This window comes from Phasianus colchicus, chromosome 4 (assembly GCF_987193195.1).
Source record: "Phasianus colchicus chromosome 4, bPhaCol1.hap1.1, whole genome shotgun sequence".
In the NCBI taxonomy this organism is placed as follows: domain Eukaryota; kingdom Metazoa; phylum Chordata; class Aves; order Galliformes; family Phasianidae; genus Phasianus; species Phasianus colchicus.
The window spans coordinates 2,624,472-2,650,097 of NC_143439.1; the positions used below are offsets into that span (position 1 = coordinate 2,624,472).

The window sequence follows — 25,626 nt, forward strand, 5'->3', positions numbered from 1 at the left end:
GGGCGTTTATGAAATGATTTAGAGGGTGAGACGACTTAACCACAGAGGACATGCTGCTTTTCACAAAGACTTCCTTTCCTGCATCATCCTCAGTGTATATACATCCCTATACATACAGCTTGTCTGAACTTCTGTGGAGGCTACATTGCTCCTTTCCTTGCTGCCTCAGCCTGTATCAGGGAGAAGGACGACATTCATTAGGTCTATAATACAAGTACTACTGTAATACAAGTAATACTGTAATAATCCCAATAAAGTGGGCTCTTGAATTGCTCCTGCATTCCCTCTTTTCTGGTTAACGTAAAATGTGGAAGCATCCTTAGAAGCACAATTAGGTTATGGGAAAGGGTAAGGGTATGGCTAAGAACAGGAGGGGAACACTTGAACTCCAACTGGAATTCAAAAAAAAGGCTCTCAGATCACAAACATTGTTTTGTCATCTACAGCTCGTACCAAATGTAGGTTTGTTGTTCATCTAGAGATGTCAGTATCTTCTTAAGCTGCAATTAACTCCAAGACACCAAGAAAAAGTCAGCATTTGTTTATGAAAGGCTGTTCAATAGGCTTTTCACTTAGTGCTATTATTGAACATTGTTGACCTTCCCACTGTAGTTACCTGTGGGTGAATGTTGCCCTGTATTTTCAGTTGGAAAACAGCACTACAACTGTAGGCAATCTCCACTGTCTTGCATTCCCAGATGTGTCACATTCAAACTGCAGTACTTCCTTATCTAAAAACAATTTTCCTGGCACTGAAGTGCCGCAGCACTAAGAAACATTGCTTTCTGATAGAATGCCATACCCTGTGAAAAGGAGCCAAACCGAACCCAACATTTTTAAAAGTCTCTGATCTGTTTTCTCACGACGCTTTCTTCCTTTCTGACCTCACCAGGCTAAAATCTCTTCAATAAATTGTTCAGAAAGAAGCAGCAAAACAAAGAGCTACTGCCAAGCTGAGACCAGGCCCATTCGCCTCATCCCCGTCCTTTTGTTCCTGCCTAATGGCAGAGCCTGGTCTCTGTCGGATGACCTCATGGTTTCTAATTAACTGCAGAAAAAAAAAGCTGCCAGAAAATCTATATAGAACATTTTCACCCTCTTGAAGAAAACAGAAAGCGTGCCATTCTAGGCTTGTGTCTGCTCCTGAGGGCCCTGCTCAGCTCAGAGGACAAAGCCACAGCTCCCGCTCTGTGCACGATGCCCTTCTAGCCCTTTTTTTTTTATTACAAAGACTGTTCCACCTCCCCTGACACAGCTCCATGCCGTTCCCTCAGCCCCTGTCACTGTTCCCAGAGAGCAGAGCTCAGCACTGTCCTCCGCTCCCTGTGAGGAGCTGAGCCACCATCAGGCCTCCCCTCAGCCTGCTCTGCTCCAATCTGAACAATCAGGGGACCTCAGCCACTCCCTCATTCTCTCCCTACAATAGCATCTCTGTTGTTCATCCCATGATTAAGAAAACCAAAATTCTGCCAGTGACATCAGCCTCAGTGCCACATTTGCATCAACTAGGTCTGCCTGTTCCTTTCAGTGAATATTATTCACTGCTACTGAAAGGGCAGAGAAAACTGTGCCCTTGATCCTTTAACCAATTTTCCCAGGGTGCCAAATTCACTCTTGCTTGCCTTTGGACTTCCCTTTGCTGCCTCATTGCTGGCAACATGAAAAACCAATAATGGGTAATGATCAGAGGGTGATACAAACCTAATGCATTTTCTAGTAATGACTTCCCTTGGCCCCAAGGAGGCAGCAGACATCCCTATAGGTCAGGTCTGATTGTCATTATCAGGCTCTGTTCCTCTCAGATGGAATCACTGATGACAACCTGATGACTTCCTTTTTTTGTGATAGAAGTGGTCATGATATGAGATCAGGCTGACTAGCCCTAAGTGACACCTCCAACCTGATGGACCTTCATCCACATCTCTTTTTGCCTGTCCATCAGGTTCCAGAATGTCGTATCTGCTTTATTTTATAATGATGTCTGGAAGGGTGAGGTAGTCAGAGAAGGGAGTTGCATGTCACCCCGAGCAGAAACCTGCTTCCATTCCCTTCTATCTCTTAAGTCCCCTCTTTCTGTCTGGTGGCTTCTTGTGTAGTGGCTGAGTGACCCATCTGTCCCAGGGATGGCAGAGCACAATTCCACCAGTTGATCTCCTTCACCAACTCCCTTGTGCTCCTCAGCCTGCCCACATGCTCCCAAAGCACTGTCCCTGTGCTGAGCAGCTCTGCCTGGGCATTCCTCACAGACTTCTGAGGCTGAAAAGGCCATGGGGGACACAGAGGACATGGCTTTTTGTTAGTTAGATCCCATGACTGGTGCTTCTTGTGAGTGTGTAAAAGCCACCATTGGCAGTGGCAGTGACAGCACCCTTCCTGCATGCCTTCCTGCCAGCTGCTGCATCCTGCAGGCTGTCCACCCAGCCTTCAGTGCTCCCTGGGGTGCTGTGTGTCTGCACAAGAAATGACCACCCTTCCTCCTAGCCCTGCCCATGCCTCCTCAGCCCCTCCCTCTGCTGGCACCCTTGGGGTCTCCCAGCTCAGGAAATCACCGTGTGTTCCTGCACCAGAGTGGTCACATCTTTTTGAATGTGTTAATGCATTTGTAATGGCTTTAGTGAGTTGACAAGAACAGGAGGAGTGATGTGCAACTCAAAAATGGTTAAAGTATTGCAGGCTGTAAATACTGGGGAAAAAGTAACAGTAAATCCTAACTTCGTCCCAATCCCAGTAATGCTTTACTGGGTTACAAAGCACTAATTCTAATTGAGTCTCAAATGGGTCATCCTGAAACAGCAGCAATCCTGGGGTGCAAATAGAGCTGGCTGAAGAAGAAATGAATTTGTCTAGCTTTTTTTTTTTTTTAATTTAACTCTGCAGGAAACGGTACGATGAACCAGATAGTTTGATCCTATCATATTTTAGTAGTTATTTTTGTTTATATGCAAGTGGGAGATAAAACATTCCCAGGAAGGAGGAGCTCATCGGCTGGAGCTGTGGTTAGTTCTGAGTCATTTGGTGCTTGTTAGGCCATTTGCTTTTATCCTTGACCAGGAAAAAGGCTGAGGAAAGCAGATCTGAGCTGGATAGAGTTGCCCCATGCTTAGGGAAAAGAGAAGCTGAAAGAACGGGAGCAAGGGTTTGGTCAGCTTCCTCCTCTGGTTGCAGAGGGGTGTCTCTTGTAGGATAGCTCAAGGGAAGGCCCTGGTAGAAAACCTTTTGATCAAATAGCCCTTCTCTAATGGAAATTTTGCTCTGAAAGTAGCCTATGAATTATGATACGAGGGACAGTGAAGCCCTGTATGAAGACTAAGAAGGTGCTACATATTAACACCTAGTTTAATGCCAGTAAAGTTAGTAAATCTAGATGTACAACTAGCAGGCAGGCAGTGCTCTGCTCTGCATATGGTAATCCTGCATAAAATATGAGGAATTAGTATCCATTTCTGTACCATACAATCTTGCATGTGGCCAAAGTGTCTAACACGAGAAACATGGAAGAACTCCATATGCCAGAGGTAATGAAAGTACTGCTTAGAAGTGAACTCCTGCTTGTTTTCAGTAGCTTGTGAAGCATTCTTTTAATACACCAATGTATAAGGGCAAGCAGTAATGCTACTTCTGTCAGAAGAGCACATTAACAAAAGAAAGCCTCAGAAGTGTTTGAAAAAGTATGTCAGGCACTCCAGGACATTGTTGTGTTCATTCGCAAGAAGAATAGCTTCTCCCTGTGGTATGTTCTTAAAACAGAATCTGGTAAGGCTTGTCTGGGCTCTATGTAACCAAGGCTGTGATTACCAGCAGCAAGGGCTGACTTCTGATTTCAGGACGTTGCCTTGGACCACAGCCTAGCAATGCTCTGATGCTTAAAGGCCTGTTTTTCCTCACTTGCAAAGATGAATCGAATGGCTAATATTATCTTTGTTAGAAGAAGAAAAGATAACTCCAACGGGGTAAATAATTAGGATAACAGGAATAACTCCTAACCTACAAAGAAAATGTTTTATCTTGCACTCCAAAGGAGCAACAGGGTCCAGCTTTTTCCTCATCTTCTGGTAATCTTTACTCCCAGTTTAGGATTTCTATCTGAATGACTGAGTGGAGACTTGTAAAGAGAAGAGGTAGTATGGCATAGTTTGATTTCTTTAGAATCATAGAATCCTTAGAACTGGAAGGGACCTTTAAAGATCACCTAGTCCAACTCCCCCACAATGAACAGGGACATGCACAGTTAGATCAGGTTGCCCAGGGCCTGACCTAGCCTTGCCTTGAAAGTCTCCAAGGATGGGGCATCCACACCTGTCCCAGTGCCTCACCACCCTCACTGTAAAAGACTTTTTCCTTTTATCTAACCTAACCTAAATCTACCCTCTTTAAGATTGAAACCATTTCCCCTTGTTCTATCACCACAGACCCTGCTAAAGGGTCTGTCCCCTTCTTTCCTGTAGCTTGCCTTTAGATACTGAAAGGCTGCTGTCAGGTTACCTCGCAGTCTTCTCTTCTCTGAGAGCACCAACTCTCTCAGCCTGTCCTCATAGGAGAGGCGTTCCCTTCCACAGATATTTTTTTGGATGCACTCAAACAGGTCTGTATCTCTTTTGTACTGGGGACTCCATTTCTGCTCGCAGTACTCTGCAGCCCAGGATATGGTTGACTTTCTGGGCTGTGAGGACATACTGCTGGCTCACATCCAGCTTCTCATCCACCAGTACGCCCAGGTCTTTATAGGCAGGGCTGCATTCTATCCTTTCATCCTCCAGTTTGTATTGGTAGTGGATGCTGCCTAGGCCCAGGTGCAAGACCTTGCACTTGGATTTGTTGAACCTTGTGATGTTCACTTGAGCCCACTGCTCAGGCTTGTCTGGGTCCCTCTGGATAGCATCCTGTCCCTCTGATGTGTTGATCACACCCCACAGCTTGGTGTCATCAGCAAACTTGCTGAGGGTCCACTCAACCCCGCTGTCAGTGCCACTGATGAAGATGTTAAAGAGCATCAGTCCCAGCACTGACCCCTGGCAGACACGTCTCATCACTGATCTCCACCCAGACATTGAACCATTGACCACCTGCAGCTGCTGATTGCAGGATCAAGTCCAGAGAACTGCCATGCTCTTGGTGCTATTGGCTCCCTACACTACTCAGTGAATTGCTCTGGTTACTGCTGGCAGGCTGACTAAACACTTCTCATGCTTGCCTGTTGATCCTCTCTATTGATCTTTTTGCCATCAGAACTTGCATAATGTCCATACTGCCTTTTATTATTCACTTCTCCTTAAAAATGTGGGGCAGGGAACACAGATTTATAGTACAAATTGAACTTACTGATTAAATGTTTTCCAGAAATGCTTCTGGGACTTTTTTCCTGACAGGTAGCTAAAATCTGTTGCACTGGCACTTATGGTGAGAGAAAACTACTCAAACTTTAACAGTCAAAATTATCTACGTTCATGAAAATACTGAGTAATTACAAAATGATTGTCCTGTAGCATACAGACTGTAAAATCTAATCTCAGTTGGAAGAACATGCACTCCTAAGATACTGAACTATCCTCTTAAGCATGATTGTGAAAAAAATTGCTGCTTTGCTTGGAAGGAGAGAAAGATAAGTTTTGTCATACAGGAAAAAGTTCAGAAACATTTGCTTCCTTCAGCACACTATCTGTCAAAGTACAGAATTACATACATTAATTTCTGTTTATCATTTTATAAGGCTGAAAAGAGAGGATGTCTGGACCAAAGGGCTAGTTTAATTATTAGATTTATATCTTTATAAGAGACTTAACTGTAACTTTCACCCAAACCACATCTCCTAGGAGAACGGCCCCTGTACCATGCTGGATACTGGTAGAAGGACACTCTCCATCCTTACAGTTGAAGCTGTTCTGTATCCTATGAGGATGGAAACAGAGGACAAAAGACTAGATGGCTAGTTAGTCCTCTGCTTTGGGCACCTGCCACATCAGAGGTGCTTTGGTTGCCACGAATGTGCACTCCTGAGCCTCTTATCCCAGTCCTGTGCTCAAGAGACACTCTCCCAGCAACCACCCTCTGAAACTGGGCATTAAATGTACTTTTCAGCTGCAATTAACAAATGCCTTGGGGACAATTAGATTACTTCCTTTGCTTTGTTTTTACTTATTGTGAATTCCCTTCTAACCCTGCCTTCCCTCACCACACCCAAGAAAACCACAATCCTTTCCCTTCCTTGTGGCTGGTGTTCAGGTCATTGAATACCACCAGTGTTCACATTGTTTGAAACATGCATCCTGTGGTCCAGTGCATTTTAGTTTAGGAAAACACAAAACAGTTGTTTTATCTATGATGGATTAGTTGATGCTTTGCACTCTAGCAGTTATCTTGAGTAAAAGGATGCAACACAACCGAGTATTTTAAATGAACATCAAATATTACAGTACCTACATAAGAAATAATTAAAATGCCTTGTTAACTTTTTTGGTAAGGATTCTGTAACTTACTTACTTAACAAAATGAGTTAAACTTTTCTCAAACAGCACAAAGTAGTCCTGTTACTACTTTTACAAGGAGCTTATTTTACAACTCTTTGAAGAAAAATGTATTGGATGCAACTTATTAGTTACAAAGTAGAGCTTTTAGAAAAAAGTGCTTGTTTTAGTTGCTTGAAAAGAAGGTCTATAATCCAAAGGTATGTAGTGCCACAGCTTTCTAAACGTTTCCCACTCCTAAAGAACAAATACATGCTGGAAAACTCCTGTGAAAAAAAAACAAAAAGCAGTCTTCTTTTGGCTGCTATGCAATTGGGTTAATTCTATCACCAAATGAAGTGGTGCAAAAAGATTTATTAGCAATTAAGATCTGAGATGGAAATTGCTTAGGGCAGAGGGAAGAGATTTGCTGCTTTCTGAGCATTAAGTCTCATTTAGATAGTGTGGCAGAAATGCTAAGTCATGGCTTGAATCAGTGGTTGAGCACCTGGTGGGAAGGCAGGGCCAACCCAGGGGAACACAGGTGCATGCAGTGCAATGCAATGCAATCCCAGACTTCATTTAAGAGTTGGCAATGGAGGTGAGGGTATCTTGCTGGAGGTCTCTGTTTACCCAGGGCCTTCTGAAGGTAAGCACCTTCCTTCCTTTATTTCTGTGCTTATGGCTATTGCATTTGAGCAAATCCTTACTTGCTACAGCCTAAGACTTTGCTATTCTGCTGTGTTTTCCATCATGTTACAGAGTCCTTTTATTGTCTGGGCAGCTTATAGGATGTATCTGCCTTGTCCTGAGACAGAGTGCAGCTTTGTGAGTGATGAGGACCTCACCAAAGGAGATGTAAGGAGACACGTGAGGTGCTGAGTTTCTGGTTCTTGCAGAGGATTTTCTCCCATGGGCATCCAAGCTTTCTTAAATAACATGAAAACAGATGAAGGTAGGCTGTGACTGTCTGACTGTCTAAGGAGATATTCCAAAACACTTCAGCACTTTGAATCTGGTGCGTTGAGTTGAGTTGAGTTGACTCAAAGAGTGCAGGACCTTTTGAGTGCCCACAACTTTTGAAGTACTTCAGAAAATTAGTCACAGAATCACAAAATATCCGGAGTTGAAAGTGGTAACTCCATGCAGTTGGTGATTGCCCAGCTCTCTGATTTGTCAGGATTTTGCTATCAGGCCTTTCTACCCTCGAGGGAGCTAACAACTCCTCCTAATTTAGAATCATCTGTAAACTTACCTAATGTGTATTTATGTCCTGCATCCAAATCATCTATAAAATGTTGGAGAGAACTGGCCCCAAAATGAAGCACTGGGGAGCCCTGCTTGTGACTGGCCAGCAGCTTGATGCAATTCCACTCACATATGAATATGTTCCTGTACTGCATGATGTCACTTTGTTTCCCTCAATTTTTTTTTTTTTTGGAATTGTAGAAGTCTCTCCACTGTTTGCTAAACTTTCTTGTTTTAACAGTGAACAGCAGCTTACCATTAGTCTTAAAGCAGACGTTCTGAGATGTTTCTTTAGTTAAATAGTTTTGTTTTCTTGTATCTGGTTTGTTTCAGGTGGGACATTGTTTATGACTTTCTTCATACATTTCTCAGAAGTTTGAACTAAAATGACCTAAGAAAACTCAATTTACTCAGACTGCAAGAAAGAATCGAGGTGCAATGTAAGTCTTCAAGACTAAATCATGCACAATCTATAGGTGAACTGTGCATTCATGTGGACATGACTTGAAGTTGTTTAGTGTTTTTAGGGTGGAAAATTTCCATTGAACTTTGGATCAAGTCTTTAACAATTTTTAATGCTTGAGAAATAAGGGTTGATTAAAGGTTACAAGCACAGCAGACCAAGTGGCCAACAGGCAAATATTCCAGAGTGCATTCTCATAGCCAGAAGCAGTAGTAGTAGTCTTTGTAAATGTGTTTTCTTTGGCAGCTGGTGCAACAAAAACCTCTTGGCTACACCCAGAAAAGAGCTTGTATTAAATTCTTAATTGAGGATATTGGGAGTGTCACTAATCAAAATTGCATCAAGGATGGAGTCGTTCTTGTGGGAAACGTATGGGTTTAGTTGAATGACCACAGAAGAGAACTTAAGTTTTTTAGTGAATGCTTTTTTGTGTGCTTCATGGCACATAAGCAACCCCAAGAAGCCTGTGTAATTTACAGCTTGTTTATAGAGCTTTTTATTTGTGTAACTGATCCTAATTTTTTACCTCCGGTTGGCTCACCATTTAAAACGAAGCCTTTAAAGATGTGGGGGATACTTGAGTAATGTGTAATAGTAATCATCAGTCCTGCCTTGAACACCTACTTTCTAAGCCCTCAATAAAAGAACTATGCAATGCTTAGAGACCCACAGGGAATGCAGTGTATATAAATCTAGGTGTTCATGACTTCAAACAACTGGCTAGATTGAAAGTGCCTGTGAAGGTGGAATGGTGATTGTTAGCTTCTGCTTATTTTGACAAAGTGAGCTAAAAATCTCTTCCATGAAAGACCCTGAAGTGTACCAAAACTATGTGGAATTTCCTAAGGCTCAGGGTCACTTGCAATGCAACGCATTCCCAGACTTCATTTAAGAGTAGGCAATGGAGGTGAGGGTATCTTGCTGGAGGTCCCTGTGTATCCAGGGCCTTTTGAAGGTAAGCATCTCAGGGTCACTTGTTTAAAAGGAAACTCTATGTTTAGCAATGCAAAAGTAAACACACATTTGATCGGGCTTAATGTAGCAAATTGATAACGTTTTTCTAGAGGCAAAAGGGCTTCAGTATTTAAGACTGCAAAGATCCACCTGTGGATTTCTTTATCCTCTAAAGTTTGTATAAAAAACTTCTAATCCTAAAAAAAAGGCTGTAAATATTGCCATTACTCTCCCTGTTCCGAGACAGGAGGTGGGTAAGGAACCTCTGCTAGTATGCTGGTGGTTTGTAGAGTGAGAATGGCCATGCAGGACTTCAGAGGAAGCTGCCCTTTGCCATGTGGTCATTTTGCTCCTAGTGAGGAGTTAGCTGAGGTGAGCCTCTGGTGGATGGAGGCACATACAGATCAGGATAGTTAACAGGACCAGAAGCAGCATCAGCAAAACTGTAGTGCTACTCCTATAGCTACCCTATAGCAGTATCCTGTTTGGAGTTTTATGCTTTACATCCTTTTCATGTTTCAGCATTGCAAAGTAATTCCTAAGTATGAGCTTAAAGATATTTCCTGTATCGTGAGGTTTAATAGACACATCAGCTGTTAGCTTGAGAATGCATTTAACTTGGGATGCAGTTACAGTAACAAGCTGTATCAGGGCTGCTCCAAAAGTAATGCCTTCTATTTTTATCACGTCAGCCCATGACAGCAGAGGAAGATGGTGGTGGTATGGTAGAAGTTGAACCTTCTCACTAATATCCTACTACAAGTTGTTGACATGTCAGATGCCATCTTGTCAGACTGCCCCTCTGCTGCCATCTGTCACATGGAAGGATGTAGGAGGTGAAACTGAATTCCACCATGAGGAAATAATTGCACCCATTTGGTCCAGAGTTCTTAGAATTGCTTGACAATCTCTGAATTTCTAGAATACAGAGCAACCCCATAACAGTGAGGTAAAGGAGCCATAAGAAACCAAGAATTAGTATCATGCTGCCATGGCGCATTACTTAGGTGGGGAGCACTGTTATCCTGAAGTTCTACCTGCACTCGATCCAGACACAGTGCAAAACGTTGCATTAGAACTAGTGTGTAGGCTCATCTGACTACTTTCAAACTTCAGCAATTTTTATCTGGTAATTCAGCTCGGAATTGGTGAAGATTGAGGATATTCTTCTTTGCCCTTAATTAGCAGTAGATCTGTATGCTTGTGTAAGCTCCTTAAGAGATTCACTGTTTAGCTTATCTTAATGCAGAGTGGAAATGGATGTGTTTTTTTGTTTGTTTATCTCAGAAATTAATCTAAACACTGCATAGACAGTGCTGTTCAGTTTAGGCTGGGTAATATCAGATTCATCAGCAACTCCTGATAGCAGGAGCTATCAGCAGGAGCAGGAGAAGGAGCAGGAGCAGGAGAAACCTTCGGTAAGTGGGGCATCTGCTGGTGAGGCACTGCAATGAACTAATCTATGTGTGAGAGTCTGCTCCAAAGCCTGATCCACTACATGCCATTCTGTGCCCTGTTTGTCTGCCAGATAAGCAAGAACCATGCCTGGCTACTGGGTTATTTTGCCCAAATCATTCCTTTTCTCTTTGCATAAATCCTTCTGTCACTCCTTTAGAGATGTCTGAAACACATATTGCAACAGTGATCTTGTGAATGTAGTTTTTTTTTTAATAAAAAAAGGGAAATAGGCCAGTGAAACTTGTCAGAAGATGTGACGCGAGTCTCAAAGCATTTCCAGCCTCCCCCCAAACAAACTTTCATTACAGATTCTGTCTGATATATTATACAGCTTTCTTCCTTGTACTTTGATACTCTGGTCTGCTACCCAAGAGTGTGGAAATGAATATTGTGCACAGGGAAACACAACAAAATAGAGATATAAAATCCAGAGCAATGAAACATGGAAAGCACGATTCAGCACTGAAGCCACACAATTCTTACTCTTCCTTTTTCTTCAGTGGAATTTAAATTAAGCATTTCATCTTTTCTATCCATTTAACATTGAAATTATGCTGCTCATTCCTCTGAGCCATCCTGAAGTTTTATTGCCTCCAGCAGTGATAAACTCTGTCAATAGAGCCTATAAAATGTGAGGTCACTGCCTCCATTGCCTTAACAAGTGAATCTTTTCTGTGATTAAATTATAGTTCTGCTGTATATTTTACAGTTGTGAATGCTCATTAAGAAGAATAGAAGGAAAGCGAGTTTGTTTGCTATCTTTGGAGTCCAACAGTGTGAACTTGGCCTATGTTTATCTTCTTGCTATCTAGCTGCATGCTCTAAGTTTCTCAGTTTTGCATTTCTAGTAGTTGGCAGACTCATGAGATTTTTATTTTTTTTATTTACTGGCAAACAAACAATTTTCTGTAGATGTTATTGATATTAGGCACCTTCCTGATTCTGATAGGCAAAGCTATGCTGTCCTTTCTTGGAAGAAGCCAGCCTTACAACAAAGCCTTTGTCAGTAATAAGGAATCTGCTTTTTTCCAGCACAGCATACTACATCTTTATGATGATTAGGGAACTTCTGGTGTGATACTTTGGCATGAGTGTTATTTCTCTTTACCCAGAATACATAAGTCAGAAGTGCAAAGTTGCGTTGAATGTCTGTAGGGTTTTTCTATGATTCTTTTTAAATGGCAATTTAAAATAAAATCTTAGGTAAATATTAGATTTTTCTTTATATGAGGAAAGTGAGGCTTTCCAAAGTTCTTTCATGAAAATTATCTAGCACGGTTAAATAGCTGTAGGCACAACAACAGGAAGAAAAAGGAGTACAAGGGAAGGGTGCCATGGATGATAATATTGTCTCCTTTATATTTTAGAGATGAAGGGAAGTTGGAGATACAACTAATTTTGTGCCTCTCCAAGCCGCTAACATTCTTGTATTCTCTTCTTTTTTTCCACGTGCGTTGGTTGGTCGTGGGATGGATTATTCCACTGGGGTATTTCAGGAGCTTTCAGTAGAAGAAAGAGGCACATCCAGAAGAAATTGGTAAAAATATACTCAAGCAGTTCTATGATTGTAATCATACTGGCACCACAAAACAATCCAAGCTGGCCACCTACATCAGCTGTGAAAGAAGAAGATAAACATATGTCATCCAAAGCGTTTGGTTTAGTCTAGGACGCAAACAAAACCTTGCCACAGTTCAAGTGCTTAATAAATTCAAAATACATAATCCATCACCTTATGAAAACAGAATTACTGTTCTTAAGAATGTTTATGGAAAAAAAGACAAATGCGTTTCTTAATTTTAAACAAAGCACATACAGCAACATATTTTACTGTGGAATGTGTACTTAAAGCATTTCCTACTTCTGGGCTTTCTTAGCCATTCTCTTGCTTTATCTCCCCAAGTTTTCCCCCTCTCCTCTGAATTCTAGAAACTTCCTACTCTTGCAGTTAGTTCAGCATGTTGTTTAAATGAAAACTACTGCAAGATTTAATTATTATTCTCAACTCTTTTCCTTATTATTTACGGTATGGCAGGAGGCCTATGGAAAAGAAACAGAAAGCAAATATGATTATTATCATTATAGTGTAAAAGGTATTGTTTTTTATTTATAAACCTGGATAGTCTAGGACTTGGGAGGGAAGAGAATTAAAAAAAACAGATGTTTTAACATTTTTTTTTAATTGATCAGCAATAAATGTTAAAAATTCCCTTACCAAGCAACTCGGGTATGGTCAAGGCCTTCTGCTGCTGAGTTATTCTGTAGCTCAGATCGTCATATTTAATGTCAATAGTCACGAGGTTCTGCCTAATGATAAATACGTGCAGTATTACTTGAGATTGCTGTCCATGCTTACCAACATCCATCAGTATGGACTGAGTTCATGCAGAGTGATGGTGTCTTTTAAAGGACAATCAGGTGGGAATTACAAAAAAATGAGTTAAAAAAAAAAAAACTGAAAAAGTGTACTAACAGTAATAGTTGTAAGAGGAGGTCATTGGAGGAGTTAAAACATAGCCTGAAGATTAAGAGCAGCTCAGCCTGAATCTATACTGTGGATAAACTCCTATTTCTTAAAGTCTGCAGAGATAAGCTTGAGTGGAAGTGTTAATCATCTGAAGCCACAGCAGAGACAGTGTTTGGAAATACAGTCTCTTGCTTTTGTTTATGTGCAAATGCCTATATAATCCTGATAATTTCAATGACTGTATTTGTGCAAAAAATCTCTTGCCCTATATTCAGATGCCTAGTTCTATCCTCTGCTAATAGCCTCTCTTACCTAATTATATTCTTGCTGCAAAAGTGGAAGAGTGGGTAACTCTTTGTTGGAGCAGGACATGTGGAATGATTCAATGTGAATAAAGAGCTCATCTTTATGATGCCATGGCTACAGAGTCAGTGTAACTGCTAAATAGAAGATAAACATAACAGTAGTGGAATAAAACAGACACAAAAACCACTTGCGCTTGTAATGTCATGACATTTTAGAACAAATATAGTGGATGTTATTCAGAAGTGTGAACAGTTACAGACGTGGAGGTGGAAAATGGTGATGAACTTATTCATCTGATGTTCACTGGAAACACTATTGGTTATACGAAGTGACTTCCAGCCCTTTAGTTGATAATCCTAAAATCTAGGTAACATTGAGTAATGAAAATAATCCTTTTTCAATGGCTTTTAAAACTAAGTCCTCCTACAAGTGTCATAGGGCTGCTAGTGGCACTGTACAATAAGGTAGTAAGCAGTGAACTTTTCCCTTCTGTTTTCAGAAATTAATCAGGGTCTGTTTTATAGCTCAGAATACGTACTTGTTAATACTTGGGCTGAATTCCTATTGGCTAGGGCTTGGTAACAGAAGAATGCTCTGTATTTTTTCTTGCCTAATTAAATGATTGTGGGGCCGTACATCATGTTTACAGGCAATAATATAGTTAACAAAGATAAAATGTTCTCAAAGGATTATTATCTTTTATGTATTATAATGGGTGTCATTTTCCTAATCTTCATATAGTTTCTCTCCAAGTAAAAATGTATGGAAGCATCTGCTGACTGTTGGTTCTACGAGTGACAAACCTGAAGTCACTGAAACAATGAAATACTCATATTTCATTAGCCAGATTTTTTGCTGTTGTATATAACTTGACTCTGTGATATTATGAGTTTGTGTAACATCAGTATTAATACCTACATGGGTGATGTACCTCTGTGATGTAATTTGGATTATGAAACTATACTAAATGTTCTTTGGCAACTGGATTGTATCTTTCTAGCAAAAAAAAAAAAAACACCAAAACCCACGACATAGAAAACCCACGACATAGAAATCCTTCTATTGGGTATATGATGCTTGTTTTTCAAGGGAATTCAGTATCACTTTATTATACTATAACTGTAAGGCACACATGCCTTATTAAATCATAAGGTTACATGATATTTCTTCTGTGAATTTAAATGTATTCAGATTATGCTAGCTCTGCACTACTACTACAGCTACATGCATAATGTAAGATCTAACATAATTTTGTGGATAAAATATGTTGTCAATACCATAGAGACTTATTTTCACACTAGATCTCTTCGTTGGGTATAGTCCCACTTTTTTTCCCTCTGTGTAGAATTTTCTTCTACACAGAATCACACTGCTTTTCTACTTCAAGAGATTACAGTGCCAAGTATTTTCTAAATATTTTTTTAGTATTTAAATGGTATTAATGCAATTTTACTAACAGTAGAAAAGAATATTACGCTTCCAACATTTTTGCTGTGATAAAACCTTGCTCTTCAGTACGTTCACAGCTTTTTTTGCTAATGTGTTGAGAGGAAGGGCAGGAAGTTTATCAGCACAGTTGTGAGTTGTCCACTGACTTCAGTGGGATGGATTGCTTGTGTGGACTGTATGTGGGTTTCATAACCCTACCCTTTCTTTATTCTGAACTATGAAAAGTTATCTAAAATTTTAATTTTGTGAGAGATCATCGGAAAAAGTAACGGAGAACATTACTGTTTAAACTGGGGTAACCTGTTTATGGGATCCACGAGTCTTAGTTGTATCTACATATTCATATTTATCTAAAATATATCAATTCTAATATGATCTATTAGGCAAAACTGATTATCTCACCATATCTTTAATAACACTTAAGAGTGTGTTTTTAAAAGGTCGCATCACATTGTGCACTCTGTTTGCACACTTAAAAGGAATTGATCATTTTTTTATTAGGCAAGCTGTTAAAAATGATTACCTGATGTACTCTGGACTCTTCTTCAGCTTTGCAGAAATGTATTTAATGGCATTTTCTCCTCCAAAACTTGAATAGGTGACAGTGGTAGGGTAATGTGTTTCTTCACATGGGGCAGGGCAAGTGGAGTTGTGGGTTCCTACTGTACATAATCCTTTTACCTCTATATCATCTGAAAATTCAGGAGAAATATCTTGCACGTTTCTAAAAGAGCACTCAGCATTAAGACTTTTTTAACCTTACAGAATGACTTTTAACTGACTTTTTATTTTTATAAAGACTCGTATTGGTTATCCTTAGGAAACTGGATGCTTTTTGGAAGCAACAAATATCTGTAACTAGCACTTAGGAAACTGCAAAAAAAAAAAAAAAAAGAAAAAAAAGAAAAAAAAAAGGGCAAAATTTCTTTCTGAAGTATAAACTGCAATACAGTTATTCTTTTTGAGGTGGGTGCTATAGTTCTCTGTTTGCAGCGCCTGTTGTCTTTCCTCTGCCTCTGAACTTGTTTTTGCTTACTGGAAGGAGGCATCTAGGTCTGCTAGGGATGATTTGATGCATTCTTTCCCCCAGAATAACTGGTTAGTTTATACACTCTCTTAATTATCAGCTTCTTTGAGAAGGGGGAGAGCTCACATTGCATAGCTGCACCCAAAACAAAAGAGGATTTCTAAAATGTATGAGAAGTTACTTCTCAGATTATCTGGAAAATACCATTAATGATCATCTGTTGTAATGATTAACAAATTCCATATCTGCTGCGTGCAGCTCATTTGGTCATGGGAATGAGCTACATGTGAAAACATATTCATTTTATTTATAAAATGATAGTATCTTAAAATCCAAGGATTTTCAGTTTTTTTATCAGTCATCAAACATCTTATTGCGTCTGATCTCTATTTTCAGAATATTAAATGAACTGGGATGTGCTCTATTTCAGTATTGCTTTCAATAATTTTGGGTATTTTCTGCTATTTGGGACTTGCTTACAAAATATTGATATGAAATTATTACTTACGGATTGCAGGATAAACACAATTGTAAGACTTCATTAAATCACATTCTATTCCATTTCCTTAAAAAGAAACATTCTTTTAGGAACTTAATTGAACAACCTAGCCCTTAGCTCTGAAAAAATAATGTCATCAAAGACTATGTGCTACTTCACACTTCTCATTATACATCTGAGATAACAATTCACTCCAGCACAATGCAGGTAGTAAACCAATTATGGTGCATTGTGATAGAGAACATAAGACCAGTCCAGGATGCTCCCTGGTGGAGTGAACATCACTGTTGTGTTCCAGTCAGGATTGCTTTTAAGGCTGTGGCTTGGTCTTTATGTTGGCTAGCTAAGGCAAGGAATTTCTGGTTGTAGTGTTGGAATTAGAAAAACAAATTAAAACAATTTTAAAAAGGAGGCGGATGGAATCCAGCTGCTCCTAAACACTTCAGACTTTATGGAAGATTACTCAGATAACAATTGGCTAATGATCAGATGCTAAGTCCACAGTAGACCAAATACTTTGCTTGTAATCTCAGAATTAAAAAAAAAAAAAAGGCAAATATAAGTAACAATCTCAGCTGAAGTTATCCTGCAGAGATCACCTCCGCCATTCAGTAGTGAGGTGTCTCCTAGCAAGGTAATCTTTGTATATATGTGTATATATATATATAATATTTAAATATTATGATAGTCCAAAGAGATACCTGGAAGGATAAAAGGCGAACAGCCGCACCAATCCTGTATGTACCAGGCCTTGCATTCCTGCAAACAGCCGTTAGTGCTGTAAGTATCCTGGTACTGAAGTTTGATATCAGGATTGCACTCTCCCCATGGATATTCTTGAATGATTGACTGTAGGGTATTGATAACAGAGGATAAACATTTGTCCCTTTTAATATAGATACATTTTTCCCATATTTTTAAGTGTTAAAAGCAGCATGTTTGAGATTTAAAGCAGTAACATGATTTAATTAGAGGCAATTACAGTTTATGCTTTTGGAATTGTAAAGTCATCTCCACTCTCACACAGCAAAACCAGGACCTGTTCAGACAGCCCAGGGCAGTGGGGTGGTCTTCTCAAGTTGCACCAGAAGAGGGTACCAGGATTCCAATAAATAATTAGTATTATTGGAACAGTGCTGATGGGCAGCTACTGCTGTAGCTGCAAAGGCATCATTGCACCAGTAAGACTGCAGGATGCTAACTTGAGTAAAAACAGATGAAGCAGACCATCAATCTCACCAAAAGCAGTTTTTTCTTAATGACTGGAGAAAATTTTATTCTTTAAGCTAACTGTGGCGTGAGACATATTTTAACTTCCAAAGCATCTAATTAATTGCTGCGTCTCAGAAGAGAATTAATGACAGTGAGCACTGATATTGTCACTCAGTGGTCAAGGTGCTTACCTTCAGTTGCTGAATCGTGACCTGTGCATGCATGCCAACTGGTGTTAATAAACCTAACCCATCAAAGCGTGGCATCTCTTTGGGTGAATGGATAACAAACGTGATACCAGCATCAGTATAACCAAGGGCAGGATCATCAGTGAATTGCTCCTGATGCAAAAAAAAAAAAAAAAAAAAAGAATTATTTAAAACAGTCTTGGTTTTGCTTATGTTCTGAAGAGTTAGCAGGATTTAAATAGTGCTATGGCTTTTTGGTCTTATTTCTCTAGTTTTCTTCTAGCAATTTACAGAATAGTTTGGAAACAAAGTGACTGTAATTTCCTTTGTTGATTACCATTGTGGGGTTTTCTTCCTGTTACTTTAAATTTCTAGCTTTTTTCTTCCATGCTTCTATTCCATGCTCAAAAGCAAGAGGCAAAGATGAACCTTCATTCATAACTTAAAGATTCATTCCTTTTACTTGCTGCTACCCCACATGTCAGCAAGATTTCCACTGTTCCCTTGAGATCCTGTCACTCCTCTCCCTTACAGTTTCCAGAGAGCACACGTGGATGTTTAACTCTTCTATAACTGTAGGTTTTAGTTTTCTTTCCTCATCTCACAGGGTAGTATTCCCTGAGCTATGATTTTTTGGTCAATTACAATACTAATAAGGCCAGAAACTATTGATAGTGCAAAGACAAACCCTCAAACGTTTGTATAAAATTAAATTACTTCTGGCGTTTTTCAGCTGTAGGTACATTGTATACATACATGCTTGCAGCTTTCAAAGCCATTTAGCTGGTACAGAGTCAACAGTCATTCAGAATTTGTAACCCAGATTTGGATCTTTAAAATATGCTTTCACTCAGGAACAGTCTTGAAAAAGAATTTTATGTAAGAAATCCGAATGCCTGATTAAAACAAACCCATCTATTTATCTGTGAGTTTTTATATGATTAAATGTTAAAACCACTAGCATAGCTGTACCTGTTGGACATCAAAAAGTAAATGTAAGCCTCTTCCAGACAAGCTCACACTTCTTGCTGGAAGGTCATTGTAATTAAAAGTAAAGCAGTTTCCATATTCAGTGAAAATGTGTTCAAAGTCCTTCAAAAGAGAAAAATAAGGAAGAATAACAAGGGGAAAAAAACAAAAGAACTTGCATTAGTGAATCAAAATGAGCTAGTTGGTTGGGTTTTTTCTTTTTTTTCTTTCTTTTTTTTTTTTTTTTGTAGATTTTCCCCAAAGGCAATGCTAAATTTTACAATTAGGAAAGATGGAAATACTGAAAAAGCATTTCATCCCTTTCTACAAGAAATGACCTATAGAAATTGAAAGGGTAAATGCACGTAATTTATTAATGCCCATGAGCTAGTCAAAATCATTAAATGAAGTTTTGATTTTGTACCTATTACATCCTGTTGAAATGATACATTCAGTTCAGTTTTTCCAGTGGTTGCTTAGTGGAGATTGTTTCAAATATATGTGTGATATTGCATATGGGGGGTAAAATGTTTGCATTTTTTCCCCAAACCACTTCACTGAACTGAAAACCCTTGCGAATATGACTGTATTTCATAGCTTCAATTTTAGCTGTTGGGCACTTGAGTGTTTTGAGTCAAGAGAACTCACTAGTGACTAATTTTTAGAAGCTACAACATATCTAAAGACTAGATTAACCTGAAGGATTGTAGGACTGACTCTTCTGTTCACGTATTGTATTGAAAATTGGAATTGTTTTTTGGAAGAATTGGCATAAAATAGGAGGATCTTTTGTTACCTTCTGAAAGTCCCAAAGATAGGCTATATTAATTTAGAATTCTTTTGGGCTCTGCTTGTAGTTACCCTGGCTGTCCATGTTCTTGATCTCAAGAATAAAACTAATTACATCAGTTGAATGCATCTGCAAAACCATGTCATACAAAGAAACTTCCTTCAAACTGATGTCACAGGCTTTTAAATGAGGAAGATGGCTGGGTGGAGCTTGAAGGAATGACAGTTTTCAAAGTCCACTATCTAAGCAGAAGTGGGACTAGGCAGGGACTAATTCAGACTGAAATTCCATGCTACAGCTCAGAGAGTCCAGTAGGCTGTCCTGCTGGACTGGGCTCCTCCTCATGATGATTTACAGCTTGATTTTTTTTTTTCTTTTCTTTCCACTGAGCGACTGTAAAGGAAAGCAGGGGGAGTAGATGGCAAAGCCAGATATCTGAAGTCAACTGGTAACAACACATCCCCTCTCCCTCCGTTCTTCTGTTCTAGTAGAGGCAAGAGTATTTACCTCTGGATGACATGTCTTTCCAAAAAATTCACATTCTAGCAGTGTGCTGCCATTCAGATAAAATCCGTTTTCCCTTGTAAACTCTTTAATGCTGAAGTTTTGGTTTCCAAGAAGAAAGCTACTTAGCTCTTGGAAATAATTGTCTTCCGTAGAAAATTTTTGGACAATTCCAGACACAATGTTCCAAAGGAAAAAAATGATTTGAAGGTTACTCACTGCATGAGCTTGAAACCTGTCAATGGGAAGGAGAAAGAATTACTTGGAGCTCTGCAAAACTATTGGACCAATTTCAGTGCTCTTTTTGCCAGCTGTGTGACGTTGCTTGTTTTCAAACTATACCTCATTCCTGTCCACCACGCTTGCACTTTGATCTCTAGAACATGGATAAACAATGTAGTCTTAATTTCTAGGAAACACTTATTTTCAAACGAGAACAGAAAAGGGACACCTTCCCAGGACCACTATATAAGCGCCTCTGCTGTGTAGGGCTACTAAAAAATAAGCAAACAAACAAAACAGATTGGCCATCTACAGAATCCAACAGCCAGAACTATAGAGCCGTTTGAAAGCTGGACAATTGTATTTTCATGAGGAACCATGGGAGGACCAATTCCTTTCAAAAAAAGAGCTGTGTTCCTTCATTCATAAAATTGATTTCTATGTGCATCTCGTGTACCTGTGTTACTGTGACACTAAGACTACCTACCCGTGAGCTCTGTCATTGGTGTTATAGTAGCAGAAACCAAAGGTGACCCTTTCTCCTAGAATCCTTTTGAAATCTCCGAACTATTAGATGTTGGATGTGCTAAAAAGACAAAGGAAGATTTGTGCCTCTTTGTTCTGCCAGCGAAGAAAACAGTAACTGAAAACAGGAGTGAAGAAAAAGCACAACAGGAACAGCAGATGGATGTGGCAGCAAATCGTCACTTAGGCAGACAACTGGTAGCCAACTGTTTCATTGCTGCCACTATAGTTAGAATGAATGAGAGATTTTAATAAAGCATGCTCAACTCAAGGAACTTCTACTTGCAGTGTATATTCTACAGTATAACCCAGAAGGACTTTACGTAGGGCGATGGGAATGAAAAATAGTGAGGCAGAAAGGCACCAGATATTTGGGACTTGGACCTTCTGGTTGATTCTGGCAACAAAGGGTATCTCAGAACTTATCATTCTTGAGAAAACAATGTGAGTAAAATTATTTTTCTAAATTACTTGCATACTACATATAAAAATCAGATTGTAGATTTATTGCTTTCTTTTTTTTAAAAGCAGTTACATCTGAATTGTGGCCATTACTTTCAACTTTAGTGAAGTTCCTGCTTAGGTATACAGCTTTCAAGCATGCCAAATGCTTTCCTCTTACAGATCCCACTCACATCAGCTGGAACTACAAAGGGCGAGCACTAATGAGAAAAAATAACTGCTTTGTCTAAAGCTTCTACATTTGTATGATGTTTGTATTTAAACTTATCTGAAAATGTTTCTTCTTTAGCTGAATAGCGGTGTGGAACATAGATCCCTCAGATTTAGGTTTTGCAGCCTTCATGAAAAGAATTGTGGAGCCCAGCTGCTTTATATTAGCCAGATAAGGAGATGTAGCCTCTCAAGAGCAAGCAACAAGCGTAACTTTTACCTGTTCAGGTTGCAAAAAGTCACAGCAGGGAATTTGACATTTTCCACATGCTGAATTATCACTGTAGTGGTGGTTGGCCAGCTGAAGTAGTAGTTAAAGCGACTGCAGATTTGCCAAATGACGATGCCAAGACAGCCTGTGACTACCAGCAGCCACAGCACTCTGCGTGTGCTGCTCTGAGTTTGAACAATTTTATGCACTCCATGGAACGATGTGGATGAGGCAAACTCCTGACGATACTTCCTTCTGTCTTCCAAGCGTGGCAGAAGTTTCTTTGTTAAGTACAGTCGTATCTGATCCAATTTTCCTAAGCGTTGACCAAGTGAAAACACACATTTTAAAATTAGCATTTAAATGGTTCTTAGGAAAGGGAACTACGTAATTAAGATGCTGGAAAGCATCTAGAAAGAGTCATAAACTCTTTGATTAGTGGGCTTCCTTCTAAGGGTAGACTAGAGTTCTAGAAGATGTGTGCCAGATTAGCTCAGTTCTATAATCTCTGCCTGAGAACAGACTATATTGTGCAATATTTTATGCCACATGATTGTTAAGCATATCAACATAAATGAGTAGTTCCATTTCCATGGAAAAGATTGGATTTTTGACTTAGCACAGGATGCTATAAAAAGCTAAACGTCTGATTATTAAAGTCCTGGTCCTTTCTGCTTGCTCTAAAAGATAAACAGGGAATTATGCATCTTTCGGACTTTCACCCTTAAATTACTGGAAGTTTCTATGTAAAACTTGGAGGGTTACAGATTCAAAAGGAAGTCTACTCTCCTACCCTTACATCTGTATTAGTAGATTTAAGAGTGTGGCACATTTTCTTGCATGAAACATAAACTTTATTAAACTGATTTACTAGAAGTTGTTACAGTTGGGAAGAGGAACAAAAAGGTGTGTGAGTTTTCTGCCAAAGCTGTCTTGACAACATCAATTCTCTGGGATGTTGCTTTGGCCTGTGGGCAGACTGTGCCAATTAAATTCCAGTTGGTTCTGGATTTCAGAATGTTTCTGAAAGGAAACAGCTTTTTATGGTTTTCTAATCATTCATATGCAGATTTTAATTCAATGCTATTATTATTTACTCCAACTCTTATGACTATTTCTGCTGGAAAACTGCTCAAAAGTTTCTCTCCTAGTTCTAGTGACTATTGGATCCTCTTGCAAAGCTGTTTAGGCATGGCTGCTTTTGTACTTCACGTTGTAACAAAGGAGAAATGATAAGAAACTGTTTTCTCTGCAGACCATAATACTGACCCAAGGTGTATAGGTAGAACAAATTTAATATTCTCTTGTTGCAAGATATAGATGTTGGCCACTGATTTCAGGATCTGAAGACAATTTTTTTTCTTTTCTTTAAGCATTCATCTTTGGTGTCAGTCTGGGTCTCTTAAAAAAAAAAGCAGTGACTTAAATATATTTAAAATGATTGTACAATGCCATTAAATGATGATGATATTAGATAGACAAAAAGACCTTGGGCAAATGTTAGGTCTTAGCTCTCTCAATAACTTATTGTTTGATATGCATATCTTTTGGTAATGATATGAAGTACTTTTAATGTTGACTCTGCAATTAAAAAAATATAATTATGTGGATTTAAAAAAAAATATTAATAGAGAATCCAAAGGTTAAAGGATGGATAAGCAAGGAGGTAGGTAAATCAGAGGGATCCAGGTACAAGAGCAAACAGCATGTTTCAGTGTAGGCAAATGTGGAACATGCATGTCATAAGGCAGACAGACCTACGTTCAGGATGAGTTGCAGATAGTTTGCCTTCAGCTGTTTGCTGAAGAAGCTGTGAGAGCCATAATGGTTGGTCAGAGAAACCTGGTTTCTCAGTCCAATGCTTTTAAAGAAGAAATAAGTTATCCACATATGTAACCAGGGATATTAGGCCAGGGATGTACTGTTTTGAGTTGGTCTAAAAAACTTCAGAAATTCACATTATCTCTAATGCTAATACTATAAGCTGAATTTAAATAAGTTTTTTTTAACCTTGATAAGTTGACAATTCATCACAATCCAGAATTACTTGAATAGGGAGCTAATAGGTAATAGTACTGGGCTCTTTTGATCTAGTATGGGTGGGAAGATGTAAAAGGACCCAGTGAAAAGAACAGGAAGCTAAGCTTTTTCACAGAAGAAAAAGTCCAGCAGCTTGTTTTCATCTAGAGCTGTTGTTATGGAAGGAGTTATTTCAAGAAGGTTACCTGTGGCTTTTGTCTGTGCAAAGGTTACTTAGTCTGGATAGATTCAGGGTTTTTTTTTTATCCTTTATCTAAAAGTCATTAAATTATGACATCATTCAGAAAAGTCACTGCCTAGTTGAAGCTGTGTGACTTTTATTCTACATGCATACAGGACCAATAGCTAGAGAGTATTCCTCATGTCCTAAGAGAACCTTTTATTTTTCTGCAAGCTTTGTTTCACCTCTCTCTTGTTTATGTCTTGAAGATGTATATGACTTCTATTTTGGATGAAGCAAGAGAGGTGAGACAATGTTTCTCATTTCATCAATCCTGACAAAAACACCCAAACGTAACTAAAACTTTTGGTGAGCCACTCTAATACATCTAATGACTTACCTTTAGCATCCAATTGAGTGAATCTCCCCAACTGGTCCATGAGGCTGTGCTTATTTCAGTAAGGAGGGAAAGGATACTGTAAGCTGCCTTATCACTGTGATCATTGCTAGCTAATGGCTTTTATAGAAAACTAAATGGGAGGTGATACTTGATGACACAATGCTGGGCAATTTACCTGCCAGGGTTGCTATGTTTTTCCTTTAGATAACGTGGTCTGCAAAGTAAAGAGAAGATTAGTTTTGAGAGGATTATTTTTATGGCAGGATCAGATGTTCAAGTACCTATTACACCAATAATAGTAGAAGTGCAGGCTTCTGTCTTGTTGCATCGCCTTGTAAGTTAATTTTTCATAATTTCTTTTTATTTTAGAAAGACATCTTCAGAAAAAGCCGTGCTGTTCCAAGTTGAATACATTCTCTTTAAGTAGATAAGGAACCCTTTCCCTGGAGGGCAGTGGATGTCTGCCTCTAAGTTCCCACCAGCAGCAGGATGTAGCTCACCCTCACTTTGAATAGCTGTCCTTATAACCAGGTGCAGATTTCATGTTTCTGTGGGCTTCAGCAAGAAATGGGCTGCAGTTCTTGAGAACTAACCCCGAGGGTGAGGAAGAAGATGCATGCAGTTGGTCATTCCATTAACTCCTTATCAAAGAGAACAGAAACCACTTTCATGGCGAATGAATGGTGTATTCTTGTTTGAAAACAATTTCCAGTAAACAACTGGGCATCTAATGAAAGGCACTGGAAAATAATAGGAAGTTCAAATATGAGATGTGCTTTGTTAGTCTTTTAGGAAGATTTAAAAACTGTCACATTCACTTCCTGATCTGCAGGGGATGGAGAGCTTGGGGTTATTTCTTTCCTCTCATAAAGGTCCAATTCAATGCCTGCAGCACACTTGGGTTCCTAGATGTGCTATTTTAGCTCCTCAGTGCTTCACTGGTATTCACAGTTTGCTGGCTGTTTTCTGGCTGCGTTGCTTAAGTGATGAGCTGCAAGTTAGATCACTGAGCTCCATTTACTCATTCCAGTGTGAAGAGCATATGTCTGTACTCAGCTTCTTGGAAAGATGGCCTCTTCCTTTTGTTTCTTTTGCCTCATGAGTGAGGCTTTCTACCACGGTAAGCTTTGAGCCGTACTTGCACTCACTCAGGCAGTAAAGTACTTAACAGTAAACTGTTTTTCAACATCTATACGTAACTCAGCCGTACCTAATGCACTGCTGAGCAGTTATTTGCTGATCTGCTGATTCCTATTAACACAAAGCACTCAAACAACGCATTTACGTCACTTAAAACTTGCTTGAGTTCTTAAAGTTATATTGGTCTGTTAATACTGTTGTGCATAGGGTTAAAGAAGTACAGACTGCAAGTCGCTCTGTACACAACAAATATTGATTCATCTTTCTTAAAAAGTGAGTATC

At 39.3% G+C, this 25,626-nt stretch overlaps 2 protein-coding genes and 1 long non-coding RNA gene across 3 annotated transcripts in view; 2 read left to right on the forward strand and 1 right to left on the reverse strand.

Moving 5' to 3' along the window:
- Positions 1 to 7,056: 7,056 nt before the first annotated feature.
- On the forward strand, positions 7,057 to 8,836 carry LOC149918007 (uncharacterized). The gene is made up of 3 exons (XR_016465714.1): positions 7,057 to 7,089; positions 7,203 to 7,395; positions 8,022 to 8,836. It is a non-coding gene; the product is annotated as an uncharacterized LOC149918007 (long non-coding RNA).
- A 1,261-nt stretch (positions 8,837 to 10,097) lies between these two features.
- Positions 10,098 to 25,626, forward strand: part of TDO2 (tryptophan 2,3-dioxygenase) — a 35,554-nt gene continuing 20,025 nt past the window's right edge. Inside the window, exons 1-2 of the mRNA XM_090138431.1 lie at positions 10,098 to 10,112; positions 10,393 to 10,523. The gene's annotated coding sequence lies outside the window, so the exon portion shown is untranslated. The remainder of the gene's footprint in view (positions 10,113 to 10,392; positions 10,524 to 25,626) is intronic.
- ASIC5 (acid sensing ion channel subunit family member 5) lies at positions 11,818 to 22,007 on the reverse strand. The gene is made up of 9 exons (XM_031614238.2): positions 21,614 to 22,007; positions 19,978 to 20,209; positions 18,684 to 18,803; positions 17,715 to 17,864; positions 17,013 to 17,160; positions 16,321 to 16,377; positions 15,309 to 15,477; positions 12,779 to 12,870; positions 11,818 to 12,179 (listed from the first exon to the last, which is right to left on the reverse strand). The coding sequence occupies exons 1-9, from the start codon at positions 21,961 to 21,963 to the stop codon at positions 11,980 to 11,982; spliced, it is 1,518 nt and encodes a 505-aa protein (XP_031470098.2). The 5' UTR covers positions 21,964 to 22,007; the 3' UTR covers positions 11,818 to 11,979.